Raw genomic sequence first — 19,753 nt, 5'->3', positions numbered from 1 at the left:
GAATGACCGTTTTCTCTCCTGCAGAGCTCGGGTGTTGGCTTTGTATACCCCATCCACACCTCCAGCTTTGTGTATATTGTGTAGTGACAGAAAGCGGCTTAGTGCTGAAGGCGGAGTTGGACTAGGAGGCACGAGGCAGCTTGTCCTGTAATAGATAATCTCTCGCTGATAAAACACTGATTATATTGAAACAGCAATACACAACATAAGTGCCACATTGATGGAATCTGGGGGATAAAATTGGTAAAGGTGTACATACAACCTGCATTATCTTGAGGTGCAACATGTTCCTCGGTCTAGTACCTGGCTTAGTTAACTCTTTATCAAATTTGAAGAGGCCGTTTTCATGTCTCGGTGTTTTTGTGCTATGACTGCCTGAGGTTTTTCAAATTGGTTCTGCATTTTCCCTCTATTCTCCTCCATTGCTACTAACGTTAAATGTTTCTGGTGGCGACAGGTTCCCTTTGGTGTTAAAACTTCATGTAGCCAGGTGATTGGGAGTTCAGTTACACGGAGAAAGTCACTGGGGCGGTGTAAGGGAGTGATCACGTCACCGCTCAGACAAGACCGAGCTTCAATTATACTCACCTGCGGGGCGGTCCGGTCTGATGGACTTCACTGGTTTTGGTTCTCTCTTCCTGCAATGTTGTCCTTCTTGCGGATGATGCATCCTACGTCATCCACCCCAGTGTCTTTCTCCGGCGCAGGCGCACTTCCCTCTGCTTGACGAGGGCAAAGTAAAGTACTGCAGTGAGCGTGCACTGGCCCTTTGGCCTTTTCCTGCACTTCAGTACTTTGCAGTCGACAGGGCTGAGCGAAGTGCGCCTGCGCAGGAGGTGCAATGCTGGACACTGGATGACATGGGACACGTCCGCCACACGGAGGGCTGCATAGCAAGAAATGCGCTGGTTCAAGACCAGTGATGGCCGCCCCATAGGTGAGTATAATAAAAGGTCTTTTTCTCGCTTGTGGGCATATATACAGCTTTTAATGAATTCTGTATATCAGGGTTAAAAGGCACTGGTCATATCTTTCTATGGGACAAACCCGCTGACAGAATCCCTTTTAAATGTCCATCAAAACCTCTTCATGGGAAGCTCAAAGGGGTATAACTGCAAAATAACGTACCTTCTTGGCCAGTTAGTGTTTGCATCAATAAACCTGTGCAATTTATTACATACAACGTGGCTAAAACACCGCTCCAGTGGTAAAAAGGTTGAGATGGATATCTGGATATCTTGTGTCTGCTATTCTGACCCTCAACACTGGATCGCTTTGTGTCAAAGTTCAGCTTTGTGGTGGTCAAGGATCTGTGAATGGACAAGTGACACTCTATGGGTCTGGGTTTTATCTGATAAAATATTGGATGGCGCGCTGACATGACAGATGGATAACTGTTAATATGTGATTGGTGAGGACGTGGTGCAGAACTGTGGAGACGGAGCGTCGGGGCCCTGAAATTGCAGGTGACAGCACTGTACCATAGCTCTCCTAGTGGTGGCTACAGCCAACCAGAATTTCACTTAGGGTACCGTCACACACTGCCATTTCGATCGCTACGACGGTACGATTCGTGACATTCCAGCGATATCGTTACGATATCGCTGTCTGACACGCAGCAGCGATCAGGGATCCTGCTGAGAATCGTACGTCGTAGCAGATCGTTTAGAACTTTCTTTCGTCGCTGGATCTCCCGCTGTCATCGCTAGATGTGTGTGTGACACCGATCTAGCGATGCGTTCGCTTGTAACCCGGGGACCTCGGCATCGTTGGTCGCTGGAGAGCTGTCTGTGTGACAGCTCCCCAGCGACCACACTACGATTTACCTACGATCACGGCCAGGTCATACCGCTGGTCGTGATCGTAGGTAAATCGTATAGTGTGACGGTACCCTTAGAATTAAAGTCTGTGCAATTTTTAAGGGTGTGTCCAGCTCTGGATGACTTACCTTTTTTAAATTTAAAGGAACTTATGAAAAGATGACCAAATATAGCACTTGCAGCTGTGGTTCCAAACCCCTTTTGGTTTGTTTTGGGCAAAGGTACAATTTCTCCCCACCCGCCACCACCCCCTATTTTATCTTTCTCTGAGTCAGCCCATGACGTCGTGAAACAAATAATGCCACCTAGAACGACTGCTCTTCTATACTTGCTACTGTGTCCATGGCTCTTAGGTGTCCTTGTCAAAGTCGCACCAGCCTAACTTTTAAAGTGTGTGTATTTGTAAAACATTTAGTTGAGCAAAACCATTTGCAAGACTTTGGCCCAGTGGCCACATCAGTAGTCCATGGTTGTTCAACCTGACCCCTGCAAACCTACTTGGCTGATCAGAAAATCTGATGCAACGTGTTCTTCACTCTACAACTATGATGTCAGGCCCGACCTATGACTCTGAGAAGAAACTTGGGATGTCGGCAGGTAGTAGGTTTGCAGTGCTTTGGTGTGGCCATGGACTACTGACGATGACTCAGAACCAGGGTCCTGCATTCTTTTTCACTCAACCCTAGGAATGGGCAGACCAGTGGAAGTTCGGGTTATGGTACCTGACCTTTCCCCTTTTTCACTTTCTTTCTTTGTTTTTTTTTTTTTTTTTTTTACTTGTGACCTCGGACTTACCCCGAACACTGCAATAGATAAACTTCAGCAGAAAGTCCATGTTTGGCATTCAAGCCTGAACAGTGACTGTCAGATGTGAATGCTGAACATTTCTGTTCAGGTTCGCCCATGTCTACTCAACTCTAACCTGGAGCCATTTCTGTTCAGGTTCGCCCATGTCTACTCAACTCTAACCTGGAGCCATTTGTGTTCAGGTTCGCCCATCTCCACTCAACTCTAACCTGGAGCCATTTGTGTTCAGCTTCGCCCATGTCTACTCAACTCTAACCTGGAGCCATTTCTGTTCAGGTTCGCCCATGTCTACTCAACTCTAACCTGGAGCCATTTCTGTTCAGGTTCGCCCATGTCTACTCAACTCTAACCTGGAGCCATTTGTGTTCAGGTTCGCCCATCTCCACTCAACTCTAACCTGGAGCCATTTGTGTTCAGCTTCGCCCATGTCTACTCAACTCTAACCTGGAGCCATTTCTGTTCAGGTTCGCCCATGTCTACTCAACTCTAACCTGGAGCCATTTCTGTTCAGGTTCGCCCATGTCTACTCAACCCTAACCTGGAGCCATTTCTGTTCAGGTTCGCCCATGTCTACTCAACCCTAACCTGGAACCATTTGTGTTCAGGTTCGCCCATCTCCACTCAACTCTAACCTGGAGCCATTTGTGTTCAGGTTCGCCCATGTCTACTCAACTCTAACCTGGAGCCATTTCTGTTCAGGTTCGCCCATGTCTACTCAACTCTAACCTGGAGCCATTTCTGTTCAGGTTCGCCCATCTCTACTCAACTCTAACCTGGAGCCATTTTTGCTAAGCTTCGCCCATCTCTACTCAACTCTAACCTGGAGCCATTTGTGTTCAGCTTCGCCCATCTCTACTCAACTCTAACCTGGAGCCATTTTTGCTAAGCTTCGCCCATCTCTACTCAACTCTAACCTGGAGCCATTTGTGTTCAGCTTCGCCCATCTCTACTCAACTCTAACCTGGAGCCATTTTTGCTAAGCTTCGCCCATCTCTACTCAACTCTAACCTGGAGCCGTTTTTGCTCAGCTTTGTTACGCCCCTTTTAAGTGCAGAATATTGGATGTCTAGTCCATATGGTGGCCATTCCCCGTAATCATAGGCCCCGTGTAATGTTCTCATCCTTCACTTTTCATGCTTGGTGACATTGAACCTTTGTAGAATAAATGACAAGTCCAAAACAGAAAAATTTCAGAAAACTTTATTTTCAATATGAATTGCGATGAACGGTACATGGGATAATAAATATATCTTTATATGTACAATAACAACAAATGCTACATTCCATGTTCAAACTGAAAGTTCTGTAAATGTTTTCATTTTTTTTTTACTTTTTTTTTTTTTTATTATTATTTATATATATATATTTTTTTAACAAGCCAAAAATAAAATTTGCGTAACTTTTGCTTTTTTTTTCATGCAAAAGATTATAAGTATTTTTTTTTCTTCTAGTGTTGCTCTGGCGGTTTATAAAATAATTGCATAAAGAAAGCGGTTTGCGTTATTCTTCGTCGAGCTGCAGGGTATGGAAGCACTTGGCGTCACGGACATAAGAGATATTACAGACATCTGTAACCTATAATCTCTCCGTTACATTTACAGCAAATGTGCTCTTGTGTTCTGATACTGCTCTTGGCTTAGGAAAGTTCCTACATTTGGGGAGATAAGACGAGAAGGCTTTGTCCCGTTATCGAGGACCATAATCTGAATATATACCAATAGTCTACAAAAGGTCCGACACATTTTCATTGTTCACCGGTTTCTACAAAGATCATGGTGAATAAGATACTAGGATGATTCAGTAAAATAGCCCCTTAGAGGGGGTTTTCGAGCCATTGTTAGGATATGCGCTCGTGTTCCCATTGGTGGAAGGGCCAACGGTCAGGAGTGCCACCTAAGCTCAGGGCCATAGCAATAGTTGGGGGATGACACATTCCCCCTATGTAGCGACCCTTCTGTATAGCCTCTTTCACTTGGCTTTTTCCCCCCACCTAGGATATTTATAGCATTTCTATGGGGCTGCGACTCGTGATGTGCCACCAAGAGTAGAGAAAAGGGGTCTTCATGTCTTTCCATTCATTTGTATGGACATTCTGATAATTGCCGAGCAATAGGTTTTGGCACTCCCATACAAATTTAAGGCTCAATTCATGTACCCGTGTTTCTCTATTCAAGTATGGACTGACCATGAGGCTGTCAAGCCAGAAGAAAAACCCAAATAGGTGGGTTATTGATGGTGGAGAACCGAAAGAATGGTCCAGGATACAAAGTAGATTTTATGCAATTTTATTATCAACGCGTTTCGGTCAATGTAGATTTCATCATGATACAAATGGCCATTGTGTGTGGCTATCACCTGATGAAGTCTGAAGACTTCAGAACGCAGTGATAATAAAACGGCATGTAGTCTACTTTGTATCCTGGACCATTCTTTCGGATTTCCATCAGAAGAGCCACCTTTTTGCTTCTCTTCTGGCTTGACAGCCTCGTGGGCAGACATGAGGTTTTTGAGATACCTGGTCGATCCATACAGTCCACAGCTAGGTGGGAACATTTGGGGGACAACAATCCAAATCCAAAGTCTATAAGTGTCCAGAATGAGTCCTATTTTAATCAAAGGGATCCATAGGTGTCGGCTGCCCTGCAGCTGTACCACCTTCTCTACGCCCTGTCAAACCGGGCAAGACAACCCATTTAAGGTTTCTGGCCTCAAACAATTTATGGATCGGTGATATGGCATCCATAGAATTCTCTATAACATAAGACCCCATGTGTATCCATACTTTAAAGCGATATTCCGGCTACAAACCACCTGTCCACAGCTACAGGAAAAATCGAGAATTGCATTGAAACCAATGATCGTCCATGTAATGTGTCTGGGGCTATCACTGACTATTACGACCCGGGGTGTCCAGTTCCCAGTTAATTTCTGTACTAAAGTCTTAAGGAAGCTATAGCTTTTCTTCTCTCAATGTTATTGCTTTAAATATTAATCCAAAGGTTGAAAAAGAAAAAAAAGTTATACTTTATAACTCCTTCCTACCTCTGTAGATTCAGGAAAAGTGCTTTGGATGAGTCTACACGGTCTGTGACCTGGAGGTATAGGTAGGACTGCATAGTGCCCTAATTAAAATTAGAGGGGTTGTCTATTCTAGAAAAAACATGGTTGGTTTCCTTCAGGTACAGAGCCACTCTTGTTCATGTGTGATAGTATGGCAGCATAACCGAAGTGAATGAGCTGTAATACCGCACATGACCTGTGGACAGATGTGGCGCTGTCTCTGGAGGATAGCAGCAATTTTATTTCTAATTTGACAAACCCTTTAACGCACAAGGGAGTAAATTACTAGACCAATAGGTGTAGACTCCTTATTTTACACAAAGCTAAATATTACATTTTTTTCATATACCCAAAATCGCTCGGTATAACCACAGCTCAAAATTTATTTTTTTGACTAAAAAGGGGACCATGCCCTAGACTAGAAAAATAAGTATAATTAATCTTTTCTGTTCCACGTGGATGCATTAATCCATATAAAATACCAATATTTTGGCCAGTATGTCATACTACGCTTTTGCACAATTTGGCCAAACCCGTTACATATTCTTAGCCGCCCCCTTTTTGGAAGATGATCACAGCAAGGGGATAGCTGGGGTATGGAGTGGGGCGCATAAGCGCTGGGTGCCAAGGGTGTTGGGGCCAACAAACCACACTGGCTAGAGAAAGCCAGGCTGTGCCACTGATTTATGAGGATTTGGGGTGTCTCATTTTTGGAACCTCTATCAGTGGGAGACCAGCACATGTAAAACATTGGTGATATAGGCACCCATTGTAACCCAGTGTTTCTTCAGTATATACCTTCTGTAAGAAGGTGGTCTACTGCTAACCACCCCTTTAGATTAATTTCCATCTAGATTTCTAGTTTAGCTATTGAAGCATTACGTTTTGGGCCTTAAAGAGGTTGTCCCATAAATGTATGATCAGAAGATGTTCTTCTCCCGAGACCCCCACTGATCACAAGAGGTCCTATTTCTTGTGAGTGGAGTGGTAGTGAGCATGTGCGACCACTCCTCCATTGACTGTGGATAGTAGTGGTCGCACATGCTCAATACCACTCCATTCACACAGAAGACCCTAGATCTTGATAAGCGTCTCAGTAGCTGGACCCTCAGTGTTCATACATTTATCATCTATCCAGTAATGTAACCTTTACATAAATGGATGTATATGACTGACGTGGCCCCGACTATTCCATGACCCTACATCACGGAAGGACATTTCACTACAACATAGGCGTGTTCACTATCTCAAAGTGCTTACATTAGGTCATGGGTGTAGACGTAGTGCAGAGGTCTCCAACCTTTCTGACCTTGAGAGCCACATTCTGCTTTGAGAGAGGGTCGAGAACCACATCCAGCTCCTGCCCCCTCTCAGTAGTGACTCCCAGAGCCCCCTATTACTGGTATAATAGCAGCCAAAGCTTTTACACTGAAATCACGCCAAGGTGGTATGTCAAGCTCTAGGGTTTCCTATCTTACCCCCGTTCAGATCGCTTCTTATGTGCAGGTCTACGCTCAAAAGTCCAAATCTTGAGATCTGCTCTTAATAGCTGGTTGCTACGTCTGGTGCTAATGCGCCAAGCTGGCAGACAGTCGCGAGCTACAAATCAAGCGCTTGTGAGCTACATGTGGCTCTCAAGCTACAAGGTTGGGGACCTCTGCCATAGGGTATATTAAAGTGCTATAAATGTTCTCCTTAGGGGAAATCGATAAAGTGCAGTGCTAGAAATCCTGAAAGTACAGTAATATCTGACATTGGCAACACAATCTTCCAGAAATAATAAGTAACTGGCGCAATCTTTACGTCAGAGCGTTATACATGTGACATGGAGTGCCAGTCAGGAAATGGAAAATGGGTAAGACCCTCAGATTTTGGGAAGGAGGGCTCACGTCACACTTGACTGCAACCGAGACTTCTTCGTTGGGGTGACACCAGTCAACATTGCTTGTTGGGTGCACCCACTAGTAGTTCATTATTGGCATTGACGCTATGTTCACAAGAGTTTTCGATAAGTGTTCTCGGAGCAGATCCACTCCGAAATCTTCCACCACCCAAAAAAAGCATCAAAAACTCTTGCGAATCTCTTCTTAGGCTATGTTCACACATTGGCTTTTTGCAGTGTTTTTTTTTATGCAGACAAAACCTGCTCTCTTGGCGGTAAAGAAGCTGCTTACAAAAATTAGGTTTTGTTGCGTTTTTTTCTGAAATTTTGCTGCATTTTTATTGTCCTTTGTGCAAGTTGATAAAGTTTAGTGCCTCCCCCAAAAAAACATGATGCAGCTTTCTTAGGTTTTTTTTTTTTTGCACCAGATACACCGTAAAACCTGATAACGTCGTTTTTACACTTACTCATTGCTTCCTATGGGTGAAAAATCGCAAAAACTCTAAAAGAAGTGACATGTTAGTTTTCAAAAAAGCAGCAGTGTTCCAGTTCAGTCAGGAAAAACAATGTGTGTGTATCAGATTTCTGAAATCTCATAGCCTTTGCTGGTAGTATGGTACTGTAAAACGCAGCTTAAAATTTGCTTAAAAAAACTCCAGCAAAAACAAAACGTGTGAACATAATCTTATTCCTTTCTATGGGAAATACACCCTGCTGTTAATGAGGAGTTTTTTGAGCGTTTATTTTTCCTTGAACAGATTATGAAAAACTCTTGTGAAAAAAACAAGTGCAGGTCTCTTCTTCGAAGCAGATTCTAAAGGAATCCTCTACAAACTAGGCACCGTTCAATCAAAAAGGCTGCAAAAAAAACACTACAGGGTGAAAAAATTTCCAGAATTCTTTGAAATCTCTTCGGGAGCAGAAACATCTTGTCCCCAAACTCCCAAAACGGGGAAGTTTCCTAAAGCGGCTTCTGCTTGTGAAAGCGCGTCGTTATTGTTTGCCTCATGTGAACATAGCCTAAGGGTATGTTGACGATGCATCTTTTTCAGACAGTTAAAAACATCCATTTTTCAGGTGGAAAAAGCTTTTTCATCTCCAGAATTTGGGGGGGGGGGTTTTTTGAGCATCTTTTCATCTGCATTTTTCCTACATTTTTGGACCTTCAAATAGTAGAAAAAAAAGTCTACTATTTGACTTATACGGATTGGGCTCCTACTACATTTACCAGGAGTGCGGTATTTATTTTTTTTCTACATTTTCTGATATTCTTTTACCTGACAGCCTTCATGGCGTTGCATGAGATTTGGCAAGTATCACATGGTAGTCATTCAAGATGAATTGCTGCCCATGTGATAAAATGGAAGATTTCAGTCTGCTAGAGCAGGAAATGCCCCCGTTGGCTCCTAGAAGAGTGTCCTAAATGAGGGACCCCCACTATAGTCACGCCTTAACAGTTCAGCCCGCCCATGAAGTTTTCATGAGACAACCCCCTAGGATCATGTTTGCGACTGTTAATCTCACTGTCATATTTTTGTTTATGACCCGGCAATTTTTTGTTTTTGCTCTTTAGTTTTTAGTTGGGGCCCACTTTTTTCCAATAGTCATACCTTTTTTTTTTTTTCTATCGACATAGTAGTATAAGGTCTTGTTTGCCTGATCAGTTGTAATTATAAATTACACTTTACATTGAAAAAAAAAATCCAATTCCGCTAATGTTAATAGGTATTTTTTTTTTTGGGGGGGGGTGGGGGCAGGAAAACATTATTTCCATGTCAGTACAGTAATGGCATCACCAAGGTTTTTTTTTTATTATAATTTATATACAGTCATGGCCAAAAGTGTTGACACCCTTGAAATTGTTTCAGAAAATTATTGCAATTAACATGTTTTTTGTTTTTTTTTATATACATGTTCATTTCCTTTTGTGTGTATTGGAACAACAATAAAAAAAAAACAAAAAAAAAGAGCAAATTGGACATAATTTCACGCAAAACAACAAAAATGGGTGGACAAAATTCTGGCATCCTCAATTAATATTTGGTTGCACACCCTTTGGAATAAATAACTGCAATCTATCGCTACCTATAACCATCAGCAAGATTCTTAAACCTCTCAACTTTCCTTGAGATTGTTGATATTTTTCAACAACTTTGGTTCTCAAGTCCTCAGACCGTTCTCTCTTTCTGTTCTCCATGCTTTGTGCGGCACACTCAGACACGTAATGCAAATATTGAGTCAACTTCTTCCCTTTTTATCTGGTTTCAGGCGCGATTTTCATATTGCCCACACCTGTTACTTGCCATAGGTGAGTGTGAATGAGCATCACATGCTTGAAACAAAGTTGTTTACACACAATTTTCGAAAGGTGGCAACAATTTTGTCCGGACCATTTTTGGGGGTTTTGTGTGAAATTATGTCAAAATTTGCCTTTTTTTCCCCTGTTTTTTAGTTTTTCTCCAATACAAACTAAGGAAATAAATGTGTATAACAAAATGTGTAATTGCAATCATTTTAAGTTAATAAGTGCGGCAACTAAAAAAACAGCAATTCTGTTGTTTAAAATTTTTTTTAATGGAGTTTATCATTTGGATTAGTTGAGTTTATATTTTAATAGCTTGTACTTTTATGAATGCGGCGATACCAATTTTTGTGGGTTTTTTTTACATTTATTTTCTTGAAATGGGAAAAGAGGTGTGATTTATGTTCTATTTTTTTGTTTTACGCGTTATTCATTTTCATTTTATTTTCTATTTCCTCTTTGGGCCATCACTATGTACAGCAACACTGTAGTGAAATTACGGCCCAGCCTGGGCTTCATAGGGGCATCAAGATGGCGGTGAAGGGGGCCTTCGATTGGCCCCTAACTGCCATGGTCACTAGGGATGAGCAAGCATGCTCGGATAAGGTGTTTTCTGAGCATGCTCGTGTCCTAATCAATTATTTTTGGCAAGCTCGAAAAAAATGCTTGAGTCCCCGTGGCTCCATGTCTCAGCGCTGTTTGACAGCCACAACACATGGAGGGGTTCCCTGTTTGTTAGGCAATCCCTGCATGTGTTGCGGCTGTCGAACAGCCGCGAGACATGGAGCCACGGGGACTCGAGCATTTTTTTCGAGCATGCCAAAAATGCTCGATTAGGACACAAGCATGCTCGCTCATCACTAGTGGTAACCCATCGACACCCTGCAAGCTTGTCTGTTCTCAATCCTCTAAATACCGCTGTCAGAGAATGACAAATGCATTTAAAGGCTTAAACAGCAGCAATGGGAGCAGCCTCCTGCCGGAATGGAGCGGGCTCAGCTCCTGAGTCTGCCCACAGCAACCAATCAGAGTTCAGCTTTCATTTTTTAAGCAGCGCCGATAACAAGAAAGCTGCAGCGTGATTGGATGTTATGGGCAGCACAGATAGTTATTGCTACGTCCAACTTATATATGGGTCCGACACATTGTCACCACTAAATAATTCTGCAATTCACAGCGTGGACACTAGGTGGCAGAACAGGCCTTTGTTTTCTCGTAGTGCTCACCACGGGATGTCGTCCCTGTTTTGGGTGCGCTGCAGATTTTTCTGGCAGACGTTAGCGCTGTTCTTTTAATATAATCCTAAAGGAAACAACAGCGGCGTTCATTAGTGGCAGACGACTCTCAGAGCTCTAAGCAATCTCTGCACCGATACATCTTTTTTTTCTTCTTTCCCATTTGAAAAGTTTTTTGTTTTTTTTTTCTAATAATTAGGACGATTATCATGGCAAATTTTAGGTCTCCAGAGTATTATCCCCTATCTTCTCATACAAACTCAATTATGTGAAATGAGAACAGCCGGGAGCGGGCGGTCATGTTACTGTAACTATGCGATTTGCACATGTAGGGCCACATGCCGACTAGACGTGTCCTGCCTTATGGATTGAGGCCGCGCACGTCTAGTCGGCAGGTGACCTCATGTATGGAAATCACATACTTGCTGTCACGCGCCCAATGTGCAGTAGGGTTACTGCAGACTTGTAGCTTAGAGGTTGTCCACTACTTTAGCATTGATGATAGGTCATTAATGTCCTATCGGTCGGGGTCCGACACTCGACACCCCCGCCGATCAGCTGTTACCGGTGTCGGCTGCCGGAAATACTCACTTGCGGAGCTGGTTGTCTTCTATAGTGGCCTCGGCTGGGCACTGCTATTCAGATCAATAGTAGACGGATGTGTAGTACTATCAGAAAGCCGGACAGTTCCTCGGGTGAGTATTTCCGGCAGCCGACACCGATAACGGCTGATCGGCGGGGGTGCCGGGTGTTATACCCCCATCAATCAGAGATTGATGACCTATCCTGAGGATAGGTCAATGCGAAAGTAGTAGACAACCTCTTTAAGACCAGTCAACCAATATAAGGGGAAAAAAAAGAGATTTTTGAGAACCGTGAAAAAGGAAAAAAAAAATACCGTTGTTGCCCATAGTGACTCGTCTCGGTGCAGGTTTTTTTTGTATCCTGGTTTTTCAAAAATGAAATGCTGAGCTATGGGCAGAGAAGGCAGTCTAAAAGAAGGACTGTCTTTGTCGACCATAGGAACCAATCACAGCTCAGCTTTCATTTTAAAAGGGCTGATTAAAAAATGAAAGCCGGGAGCTGATTGGCTGCTATGTGCAACACAGACTAGTCACAGGTTCGAAAGGCCCAAAGAGTATATCTAACTAGGCAAACAATTGGATGGAAAGATTGATGGACAGTTTTTTTTTTTTTTAATAAATCCATAAAGCAACAATTTGGGACCCGATCCTTAGCGCTCATGAATAGGCACGAGATCGTGCACGTGCCCCATTATTTTTTACCAAGACACAGCCAGACCGAGGAAAAAAAAATTGCAGCATGCCCAAGTTTGATCTGATATTCGGACCACACTCGGCCATGCAAGTCAATGAGTCCATGGGAAAAAAAAAATCGATATTCGAGAATGGAGAAAATAGGATCACACTCTGATCAGCGTGATCAGAGTGCGATCAGCGTAATCGGACTGATTTTCTCATAGGAGAGAAAATCCCGCCGTGTGATCATAGCCAAAGAGAGACAATCTTTTTGGCATTTTTTCTATTGGATGAATCCAAGATAAACCAAGAAGCTAAATGCTCCTTGCATGCTCCTTGAGGCCGGTTTCACACGTCAGTGGCTCCGGTACGTGTGGTGACAGTTTTCTCAAGTACCGGAGACACTGACTCACGTAGACACATTAAAATGAATGTGTCTCTGCAGATGTCAGCGTGTTTTCACGGACCGCGTGTCCGTGTAAAAAACACGAAGACGTGTCAGTGTTCGTGGGAGCGCACGGATCACACGGACCCATTAAAGTCAATGGGTGCGTGTAAACACGTACGGCACACGGATGCCATCCGTGTGCTGTCCGTGTGCGTTTTTGAATTCATAGGGTTAAAATGGAAAAAAATGTTTAAAAAAACGGGCACACTGACAGCACACAGATGAGAAAAACGGACACACGGATGACACACAGATGGCCTACGTGCACACACGGACACGGATAGCTCCGGGACCGTTTCTTCACGTACTGGAAAAATCTGTAAGTGTGAGACTGGCCTTAGGGATAGTAGGTAGCAAGAAGAGGGGGGAAGAGAGTAATGTGTGTCTACAGGATCAGTCTATACACAAGGTTTGATGTAGTCAGTCTCAACTGACCGTCAACCTTGATACACATAGGTCTGCATATGAGCTGTAAACTCAAAATGGTGGGATATTTTTAAGATTTTTCCAAAATTGCTGATTTTTTTTTTTTTTGGCTTTATTTTAGATTTCAGAATATTTTCATTTAGAACATCTGAGAATTGCAAAGTGGATTCAAAAAGTGCACATAAGTTATGATGATCGAACGTGCTCGGATAACCAGTGTGCTAACCGAGTGTCTTCGGGTGCTTGAAAATATGTTCGAGTCCCGAGGTTCCACGTCTCGAGGCTGTTCGACAGCCTCAACACATGCCGGGGTTGCCTAATAAATAGGCAAAGTTCCGAGGCTCTCATCAGAGAGCCTCGGATTAAACTATGATCACACTCTGATCGGAGTGTGATTAACATAATCGACCCGATTCTCTTGGATGAGAGAATCTACAGCCATCTGACCCTAGCCTCATAAAGTCTGATAGATCTAAATAGATAATTCTACTGAAAAGGAAAAACTTATAGGGCCATTCCACATCGTAGTAAAATTCGGTGTAACGAGGGATGCAATTGAGTTAAGATAGCTGGTAGAGTTGAGTCCAGCAGACACGTCAATAGTCCCTGGTCACCAGACACGAGCCCTGCAACGTTCCTCTTGTGATCAGTAGGCCAGGTGCAGTGTAACACCAAAAAAAATTACGTCAAGCCGGGTCTACTTATCAGAAGAGCAGCCGAGATGGAGGCAGGAGGTTTGGAGGGCACTGGTCCAGCCGTCACGTAGGTCTTTTTAGCTCAACTCTCATAATCCTAAATATATTCAGCCATTCGATATGTTTTTCATTAACTATGGAAATACCCAAGTAAGACCAATCAGATTGTGCAGGTTCACAGTTCAAATTACATTTTTCTTTTTCACCTTTCCAAATATTAACATAATTTTATACCCAGCACACAGATCTCCACCAGCACATGGAGATAGGCTTGGACTGGCCAGCAGGAGAACAGTAAAATTCTCCGGCGGGCCCCTCTTGTATAAGCAGAACTTGGCACAATATACTTGAATCACTATGTACAAAGGCGACATCTTTTTCATTTAACAATCTACCCAGATCGTTGTTATATAAATTTATGATTGAGGATAATCTCACGTTTGCACGTAGCTGAAAAGCGGGGCCCTGGAGTTGGTTACTGGTGGGCCCCTCGAACCCCAGTCCGACATTTTCCGATCCATGTTTTTCTACAATATAGTCATCACCAGGATACTTTGTGACATGTCGGTCATACATCAAAACGTATGTCCAGGTAATTTTTGGGTTAAAAATTAAATTTGTCGATCGTGAATGATCACAAAGTATCATAGGATTCGAAAATAAATCCCATAATTGTTTCCAGACTACTATGCATCCCTAAAAAGAAAGAACCAACGGCTCACAGAGCCCAGTCGATAAGCGAAGAGCAAACAATATATTTTCTAACCACTACTAATTATTTCTGTGCATTGAGACTATAATTTGACACATTTATATGTTGCATATTTTACATATATTATCCGGGCACTTTTCTTATATTTTACAAATAACTCCGTGGATTCATCCCCTTTCTGTAGACCTGTCCACCTGTAAATCTTAAGGCCTATATACACTTTAAAGCCCCAAATCCTTGGATTTGTATGTATACATATATATATATTGCCACATTCTTAAAATCATGCATTTCTGCATTGCTATTGCACAAAGTTAATACAGTTTTTTTTCTATTTTTTTTTTATGAAAACCCATTCGTTATCCATGTTCTTTTTAACCCTTTTCCTCTGCAGCTTACTTACATTCCTCCCCCCTTTGATCTCATATTTCTAAGTGACCCTTGTGCGCCCGACGTACAGCGCTAGGGTACACGGGTACGATAAAGGATTAGTGTTTCACTGAAATATCATCGATTCACTCATTGTGTACCCACAACCAAAAGTTTCCTTAAGATTGTCCGCCCCTCAACCCTCCCTGGCCAACTTCTTCACTGCTTATGGACATCCTCGCTACGTACTATCTTGTAGATGATCCAGTAAAATGTGTTGAATATAAGAAAAACCAAAGGAAATCCGATCCTCGACACCTTGTCGATCTTTTTGGCACGGCTTATGAAGAGCTTGCGCATCTCGTCGGGAGATTTTGATGCTGGAGGCGCGGAGCTTGTTGGGTTGTTGTTGTTGTTCCCTTTCACGGAAATCCCATCCTTGGCCTGGAGACATGCGGGGCCCATGCCGTAAGCTGCAAAGCTGAAACGTCCTTCACCGGTGTCATCTTCCTGCAAGAGATTAAGCATAGGGCTCTACTCAAAATAAGATAAGGAATGCTGCACCCACTCTAACAGGCTTTCTTCTTCACCATTTCTATAGGTTTCCTACTACTATTTGGGCATCCACAAAACCAAATGTAGGCATACGAAATTTTGTAGGCTGCTACTAGGAAAACATGGATCTTGTCAATCGGTAATTTCTACAAAACTATGATAGTAGCTGACTTCAAATTACATAGATACAGTGTACCTGACTAAGTTGTCGTGTGTATACATCTATATATATAATTGTCTAAGGTCCACTTCCGTCTGTCTGTCAAGGAAATCCCACGTCGCTGATTGGTTGCAGCCGATTGGGCGCGACCAATCAGCGACAGGCACAGTCCGGCCGTGAATTGGCCCCTCCCTACTCCCCTCCAGTCAGTGCCCGCTCCATACTTCCTCCAGTCAGCGCCCACATAGCGTTTCAGCAGTCCGTTAAACGGACTGCGTTACACCGCGGCATAACGCGGTGTAGCGCAGTATGTTAACGCTGCCATTAACCCTGTAAGTGTAACCAGCGTTTTACTATTGATGCTGCCTATACATATAATGTTAAAAATAATTTTAAAAAAAGCAAAAAACATAATGTTAAAAATAATTAAAAAAAAACAACATTATATTCTCACCCTCCAGCATCCGCGGCAGCCTTTCCAGCTCCTCGCGGCGCTCTGGTCCCAAGAATGCATTGCGGCAATGGCCCCAGATGACGCAGCGGTCTCGCGAGACAGCTACATCATCACGGCTTGTTGCTGCAATTCATTCCTGGGAACACAGCGTCACGAGGAACATCGCTAAAGGCCTGGATCCGGGGACCGCCGGAAAGTGAGTATATAACTAATTTTTTATTTTAATTCTTTTTTTTAACAGGGATATGGTGCCCTGTGTTATATACTGCGTGGGCTGTGCTATATACTACCTCGCTGTGCTATATACTAAGTGGGCTGTGCTATATGCTACGTGGCTGTGCTATATACTGCGTGGGCTGTGTTATATACTGCGTGGGCTGTGTTATATACTGCATGGGCTGTGCAATATAATACGTGGCTGTGCTATATACTACGTAAGCTGTGTTATATACTGCGTGGGCTGTGCTCTATACTACGTGGGTTGTGCTCTATACCACGTGGGCTGTGTTATATACCGTGTGGGCTGTGCCATAAACTACGTGGGCTGTGCTATATACTACGTGGCTGTGCTATTGTATACTACGTGGCTGTGCTATATACTACGTAGCTGTGCTATATACTACGTGGCCGGCCGCGAACAATCAGCGACAGGTGCAGTCCGGCCTCGAACTGGCATGGAATTTAAACCACGCTTCACTAATTGGTCGCACCCGGCCGGCCGAATCCTATGTATAACTTGCATTATTCTAAAATCTTCATAAATAAACTACATACATATTCTAGAATACCCGATGCGTTAGAATCGGGCCACCATCTATGAGAAATAATACTATCATTCGTCATTATAGGACTCCTATCCTGCATTTTGACCAGTTTTCTCCTCTGCATGCAAAGTCTTTGAGCTGGAGGATGCAAATTAGATGCTAAGATGTCTTGATGTTCTAAATGCATGGAGAAGTGAGGGATTCCTGCTCACTTATCTCTATGTAACACATGGACAACAGCAGCAATAGCATGTTGGATATTATACAGCAGTACTTAGCAGGGTAGCTGTGACTCTAGCACTGGGTAAAATATAAAACTTTAAAGGGAATCTGTCAGCAGTTTTTTTTCGCTATGAAACCTTAGAGTTGCATGATGTAGGGGCAGCGAGCCTGATTTCAGCGATATATCATTTACTAAGCTGCTTGGTGTAGTTTTGATAAAATCGCTGTTTCCCCTGCTGTAGATGTAACAGCACTATGAATGCTAAGTTGTATATAACCCCGTCCACGTCACTGATTGGCAGCTTCATGTGTACACTGTCAGCAAACTGCCAATCGGTGGTGGAGGCGGGATTACACAGATTAGCTAAACTGTCTGACACATTACATCTAGTACTGCAGTGATAATCTCCTGCTGATAAAATACTGATTGTATAGCAAGTGGCTGAGCAAGTGACACATAGCTGGAATCAGAGTCTCTGCTCCTATATTATGCTGCTCTCCAATTAAATAGTAGGAGCCTGTTGACAGATTCCCTTTAGCCCCTTTCTGACCTCGGACGGGATAGTACGTCCGAGGTCAGAACCCCCGCTTTGATGTGGGCTCTGGCGGTGAGCCCGCATCAAAGCCGGGACATGCCGGCTGTTTTAAACAGCTGACATGTGCCCGCAATAGCGGCGGGTGAAATCGCGATTCACCCGCCGCTATTAACTAGTTAAATGCCGCTGTCAAACGCTGACAGCAGCATTTAACCAGCGCTTCCGGCCATCGAGCCGGAAATGAACGCATCGCCGACCCCGTCACATGATTGAGGGTCAGCGATGCTTCTGCATAGTAACCATAGAGGTCCCCGAGACCTCTATGGTCACTGATGCCGGTTTGCTGTGAGCGCCACCCTGTGGTCGGCGCTCATAGCAAGCCTGCAATTCAGCTACATAGCAGCGATCTGATGATCGCTGCAATGTAGCTGAGCCGATCGAGTTGTGCCAGCTTCTAGCCTCCCATGGAGGCTATTGAAGCATGGCAAAAGTAAAAAAAAAGAATGTGAAAAAGTTTAAATCACCCCCCTTTTACCCCATTCAAAATAAAACAATAAAAAAAACACAAACCTACACATATGTGGTATCGCCGAGTTCAGAATTGCCCGATCTATCAATTAAAAAAAGCATTAACTTGATCGCTAAACAGCGTAGCGAGAAAAAAACGCCAGAATTATGTTTTTTTGGTCGCCGCGACATTGCATTAAAGTGCAATAACGGGCGATCAAAAGAATGTATCTGCAAAAAAGTGGTATCAATAAAAACGTCAGCTTGGAACGCAAAAAATAAGCCCTTACCTGACCCCAGATCACAAAAAATGGAGACGCTACGGGTATCGGAAAATGGCACAGTTTTTTTTTTTTTAAGCAAAGTTTGGAATTTTTTTTCACCACTTAGATAAAAGAGAACCTAGACATGTTAGGTGTCTATGAACTCGGAATGACCTGGACAATCATAACGGCAGGTCAGTTTTAGCATTTAGTGAACCTAGAAAAAAAGCCAAACAAAAAACAAGTGTGGGATTGCACTTTTTTTGCAATTTCACCACACGTGGAATTTTTTTCCCATTTTCTCGCACATGACATGGTAAAACTAATGGTGTCCTTCCCGCAAAAAATAAGCCCTCACATGGCCATATTGATGGAAAAATAAAAAAGTTATGGCTCTGGGAAGGAAGAAAGCAAAAAACGAACACGGAAAATCCCAAGGTCATGAAGGGGTTAAAGATGACTTGTCCCCAGTTTGAGCATGTTAAGCTGGACACATCATGGAGCAGTGGCTGCAGAGCTGAGTAAACCATATTTTTTAATCTCTCTTCTCCGTTGTAGAGATATTAGTTTGCAAAATTTAGATTTTAATTTAGGATAAAACCAAAGTTAGCAGGGATTTATATCTGGGGACATGTACTTTTTCTCCTACATAAAGTTGTCCAATCGTATAGGGGAAAAAAAAAGCCCCCAGAGAAGCGTAGCACAGGCTTTCTTAAATGAGACACTGATCTTTACACCTACTGGGCACAGTTGTAGAGAACAGCTGAGTCAATACAAACATCTCCAGCTTTCAGCTGCTGATAGTCAGTGAGGGGGAAGGGGGAGTACAGTAGAGCTGATAATGCTAGTCAGTTTGAGGAGAGGGGGAATACTGTCAGAAGAGAGCTGCAAGAGCTGTTTGTTATGACAATCAGCTCTGCTGTATTCCTCCTCTTCCCACACTGACTGCTATGAGATGAAAACTGGAGGTGTTTGTATTGATGGACAGCATGGATCAGATCCAGGCTACACGATTGCAGCCCGGTACATTTCAGAGAAAACATAGTTTGAAGAGCTGCATTACGCTCGTTGATTGACAGGCCTCTCCCATGTGTCTACTCGAAATTGACGCCATCTATATAATAGACTGGACTAGTAAATCACCCTCAATCTGACCATAGTTTCTAAACTTCTGTACCATCTATGAATTTCAGGCACCCACATCGCTGTATCCGCTACAGATCTGGATCAGCTTTTTCTTATATTTGTGTTTATACACCTGCTACCACACAGCTCTC

General features: G+C 43.2%; 1 protein-coding gene across 2 annotated transcripts in view; it reads right to left on the bottom strand.

The window, feature by feature from the left end:
- Positions 1–13,347: 13,347 nt before the first annotated feature.
- GLRA1 (glycine receptor alpha 1) overlaps positions 13,348–19,753 on the bottom strand; it is a 172,482-nt gene continuing 166,076 nt past the window's right edge. The window contains exon 9 of one of the 2 annotated variants that reach the window (XM_069763534.1): positions 13,348–15,525. In XM_069763534.1, the coding sequence (XP_069619635.1) occupies positions 15,235–15,525 (291 nt within the window). In that variant the 3' untranslated portion in view covers positions 13,348–15,234. Of the gene's footprint in view, positions 15,550–19,753 lie in introns of both variants that reach the window. The other variant, XM_069763533.1, reaches the window with a different exon arrangement.

The sequence above is a fragment of the Ranitomeya imitator genome, chromosome 4 (assembly GCF_032444005.1).
Source record: "Ranitomeya imitator isolate aRanImi1 chromosome 4, aRanImi1.pri, whole genome shotgun sequence".
Taxonomy (NCBI): domain Eukaryota; kingdom Metazoa; phylum Chordata; class Amphibia; order Anura; family Dendrobatidae; genus Ranitomeya; species Ranitomeya imitator.
Note: the sequence above shows the minus strand (reverse complement) of the source record. Positions and strands in the feature narration are given on the sequence as shown.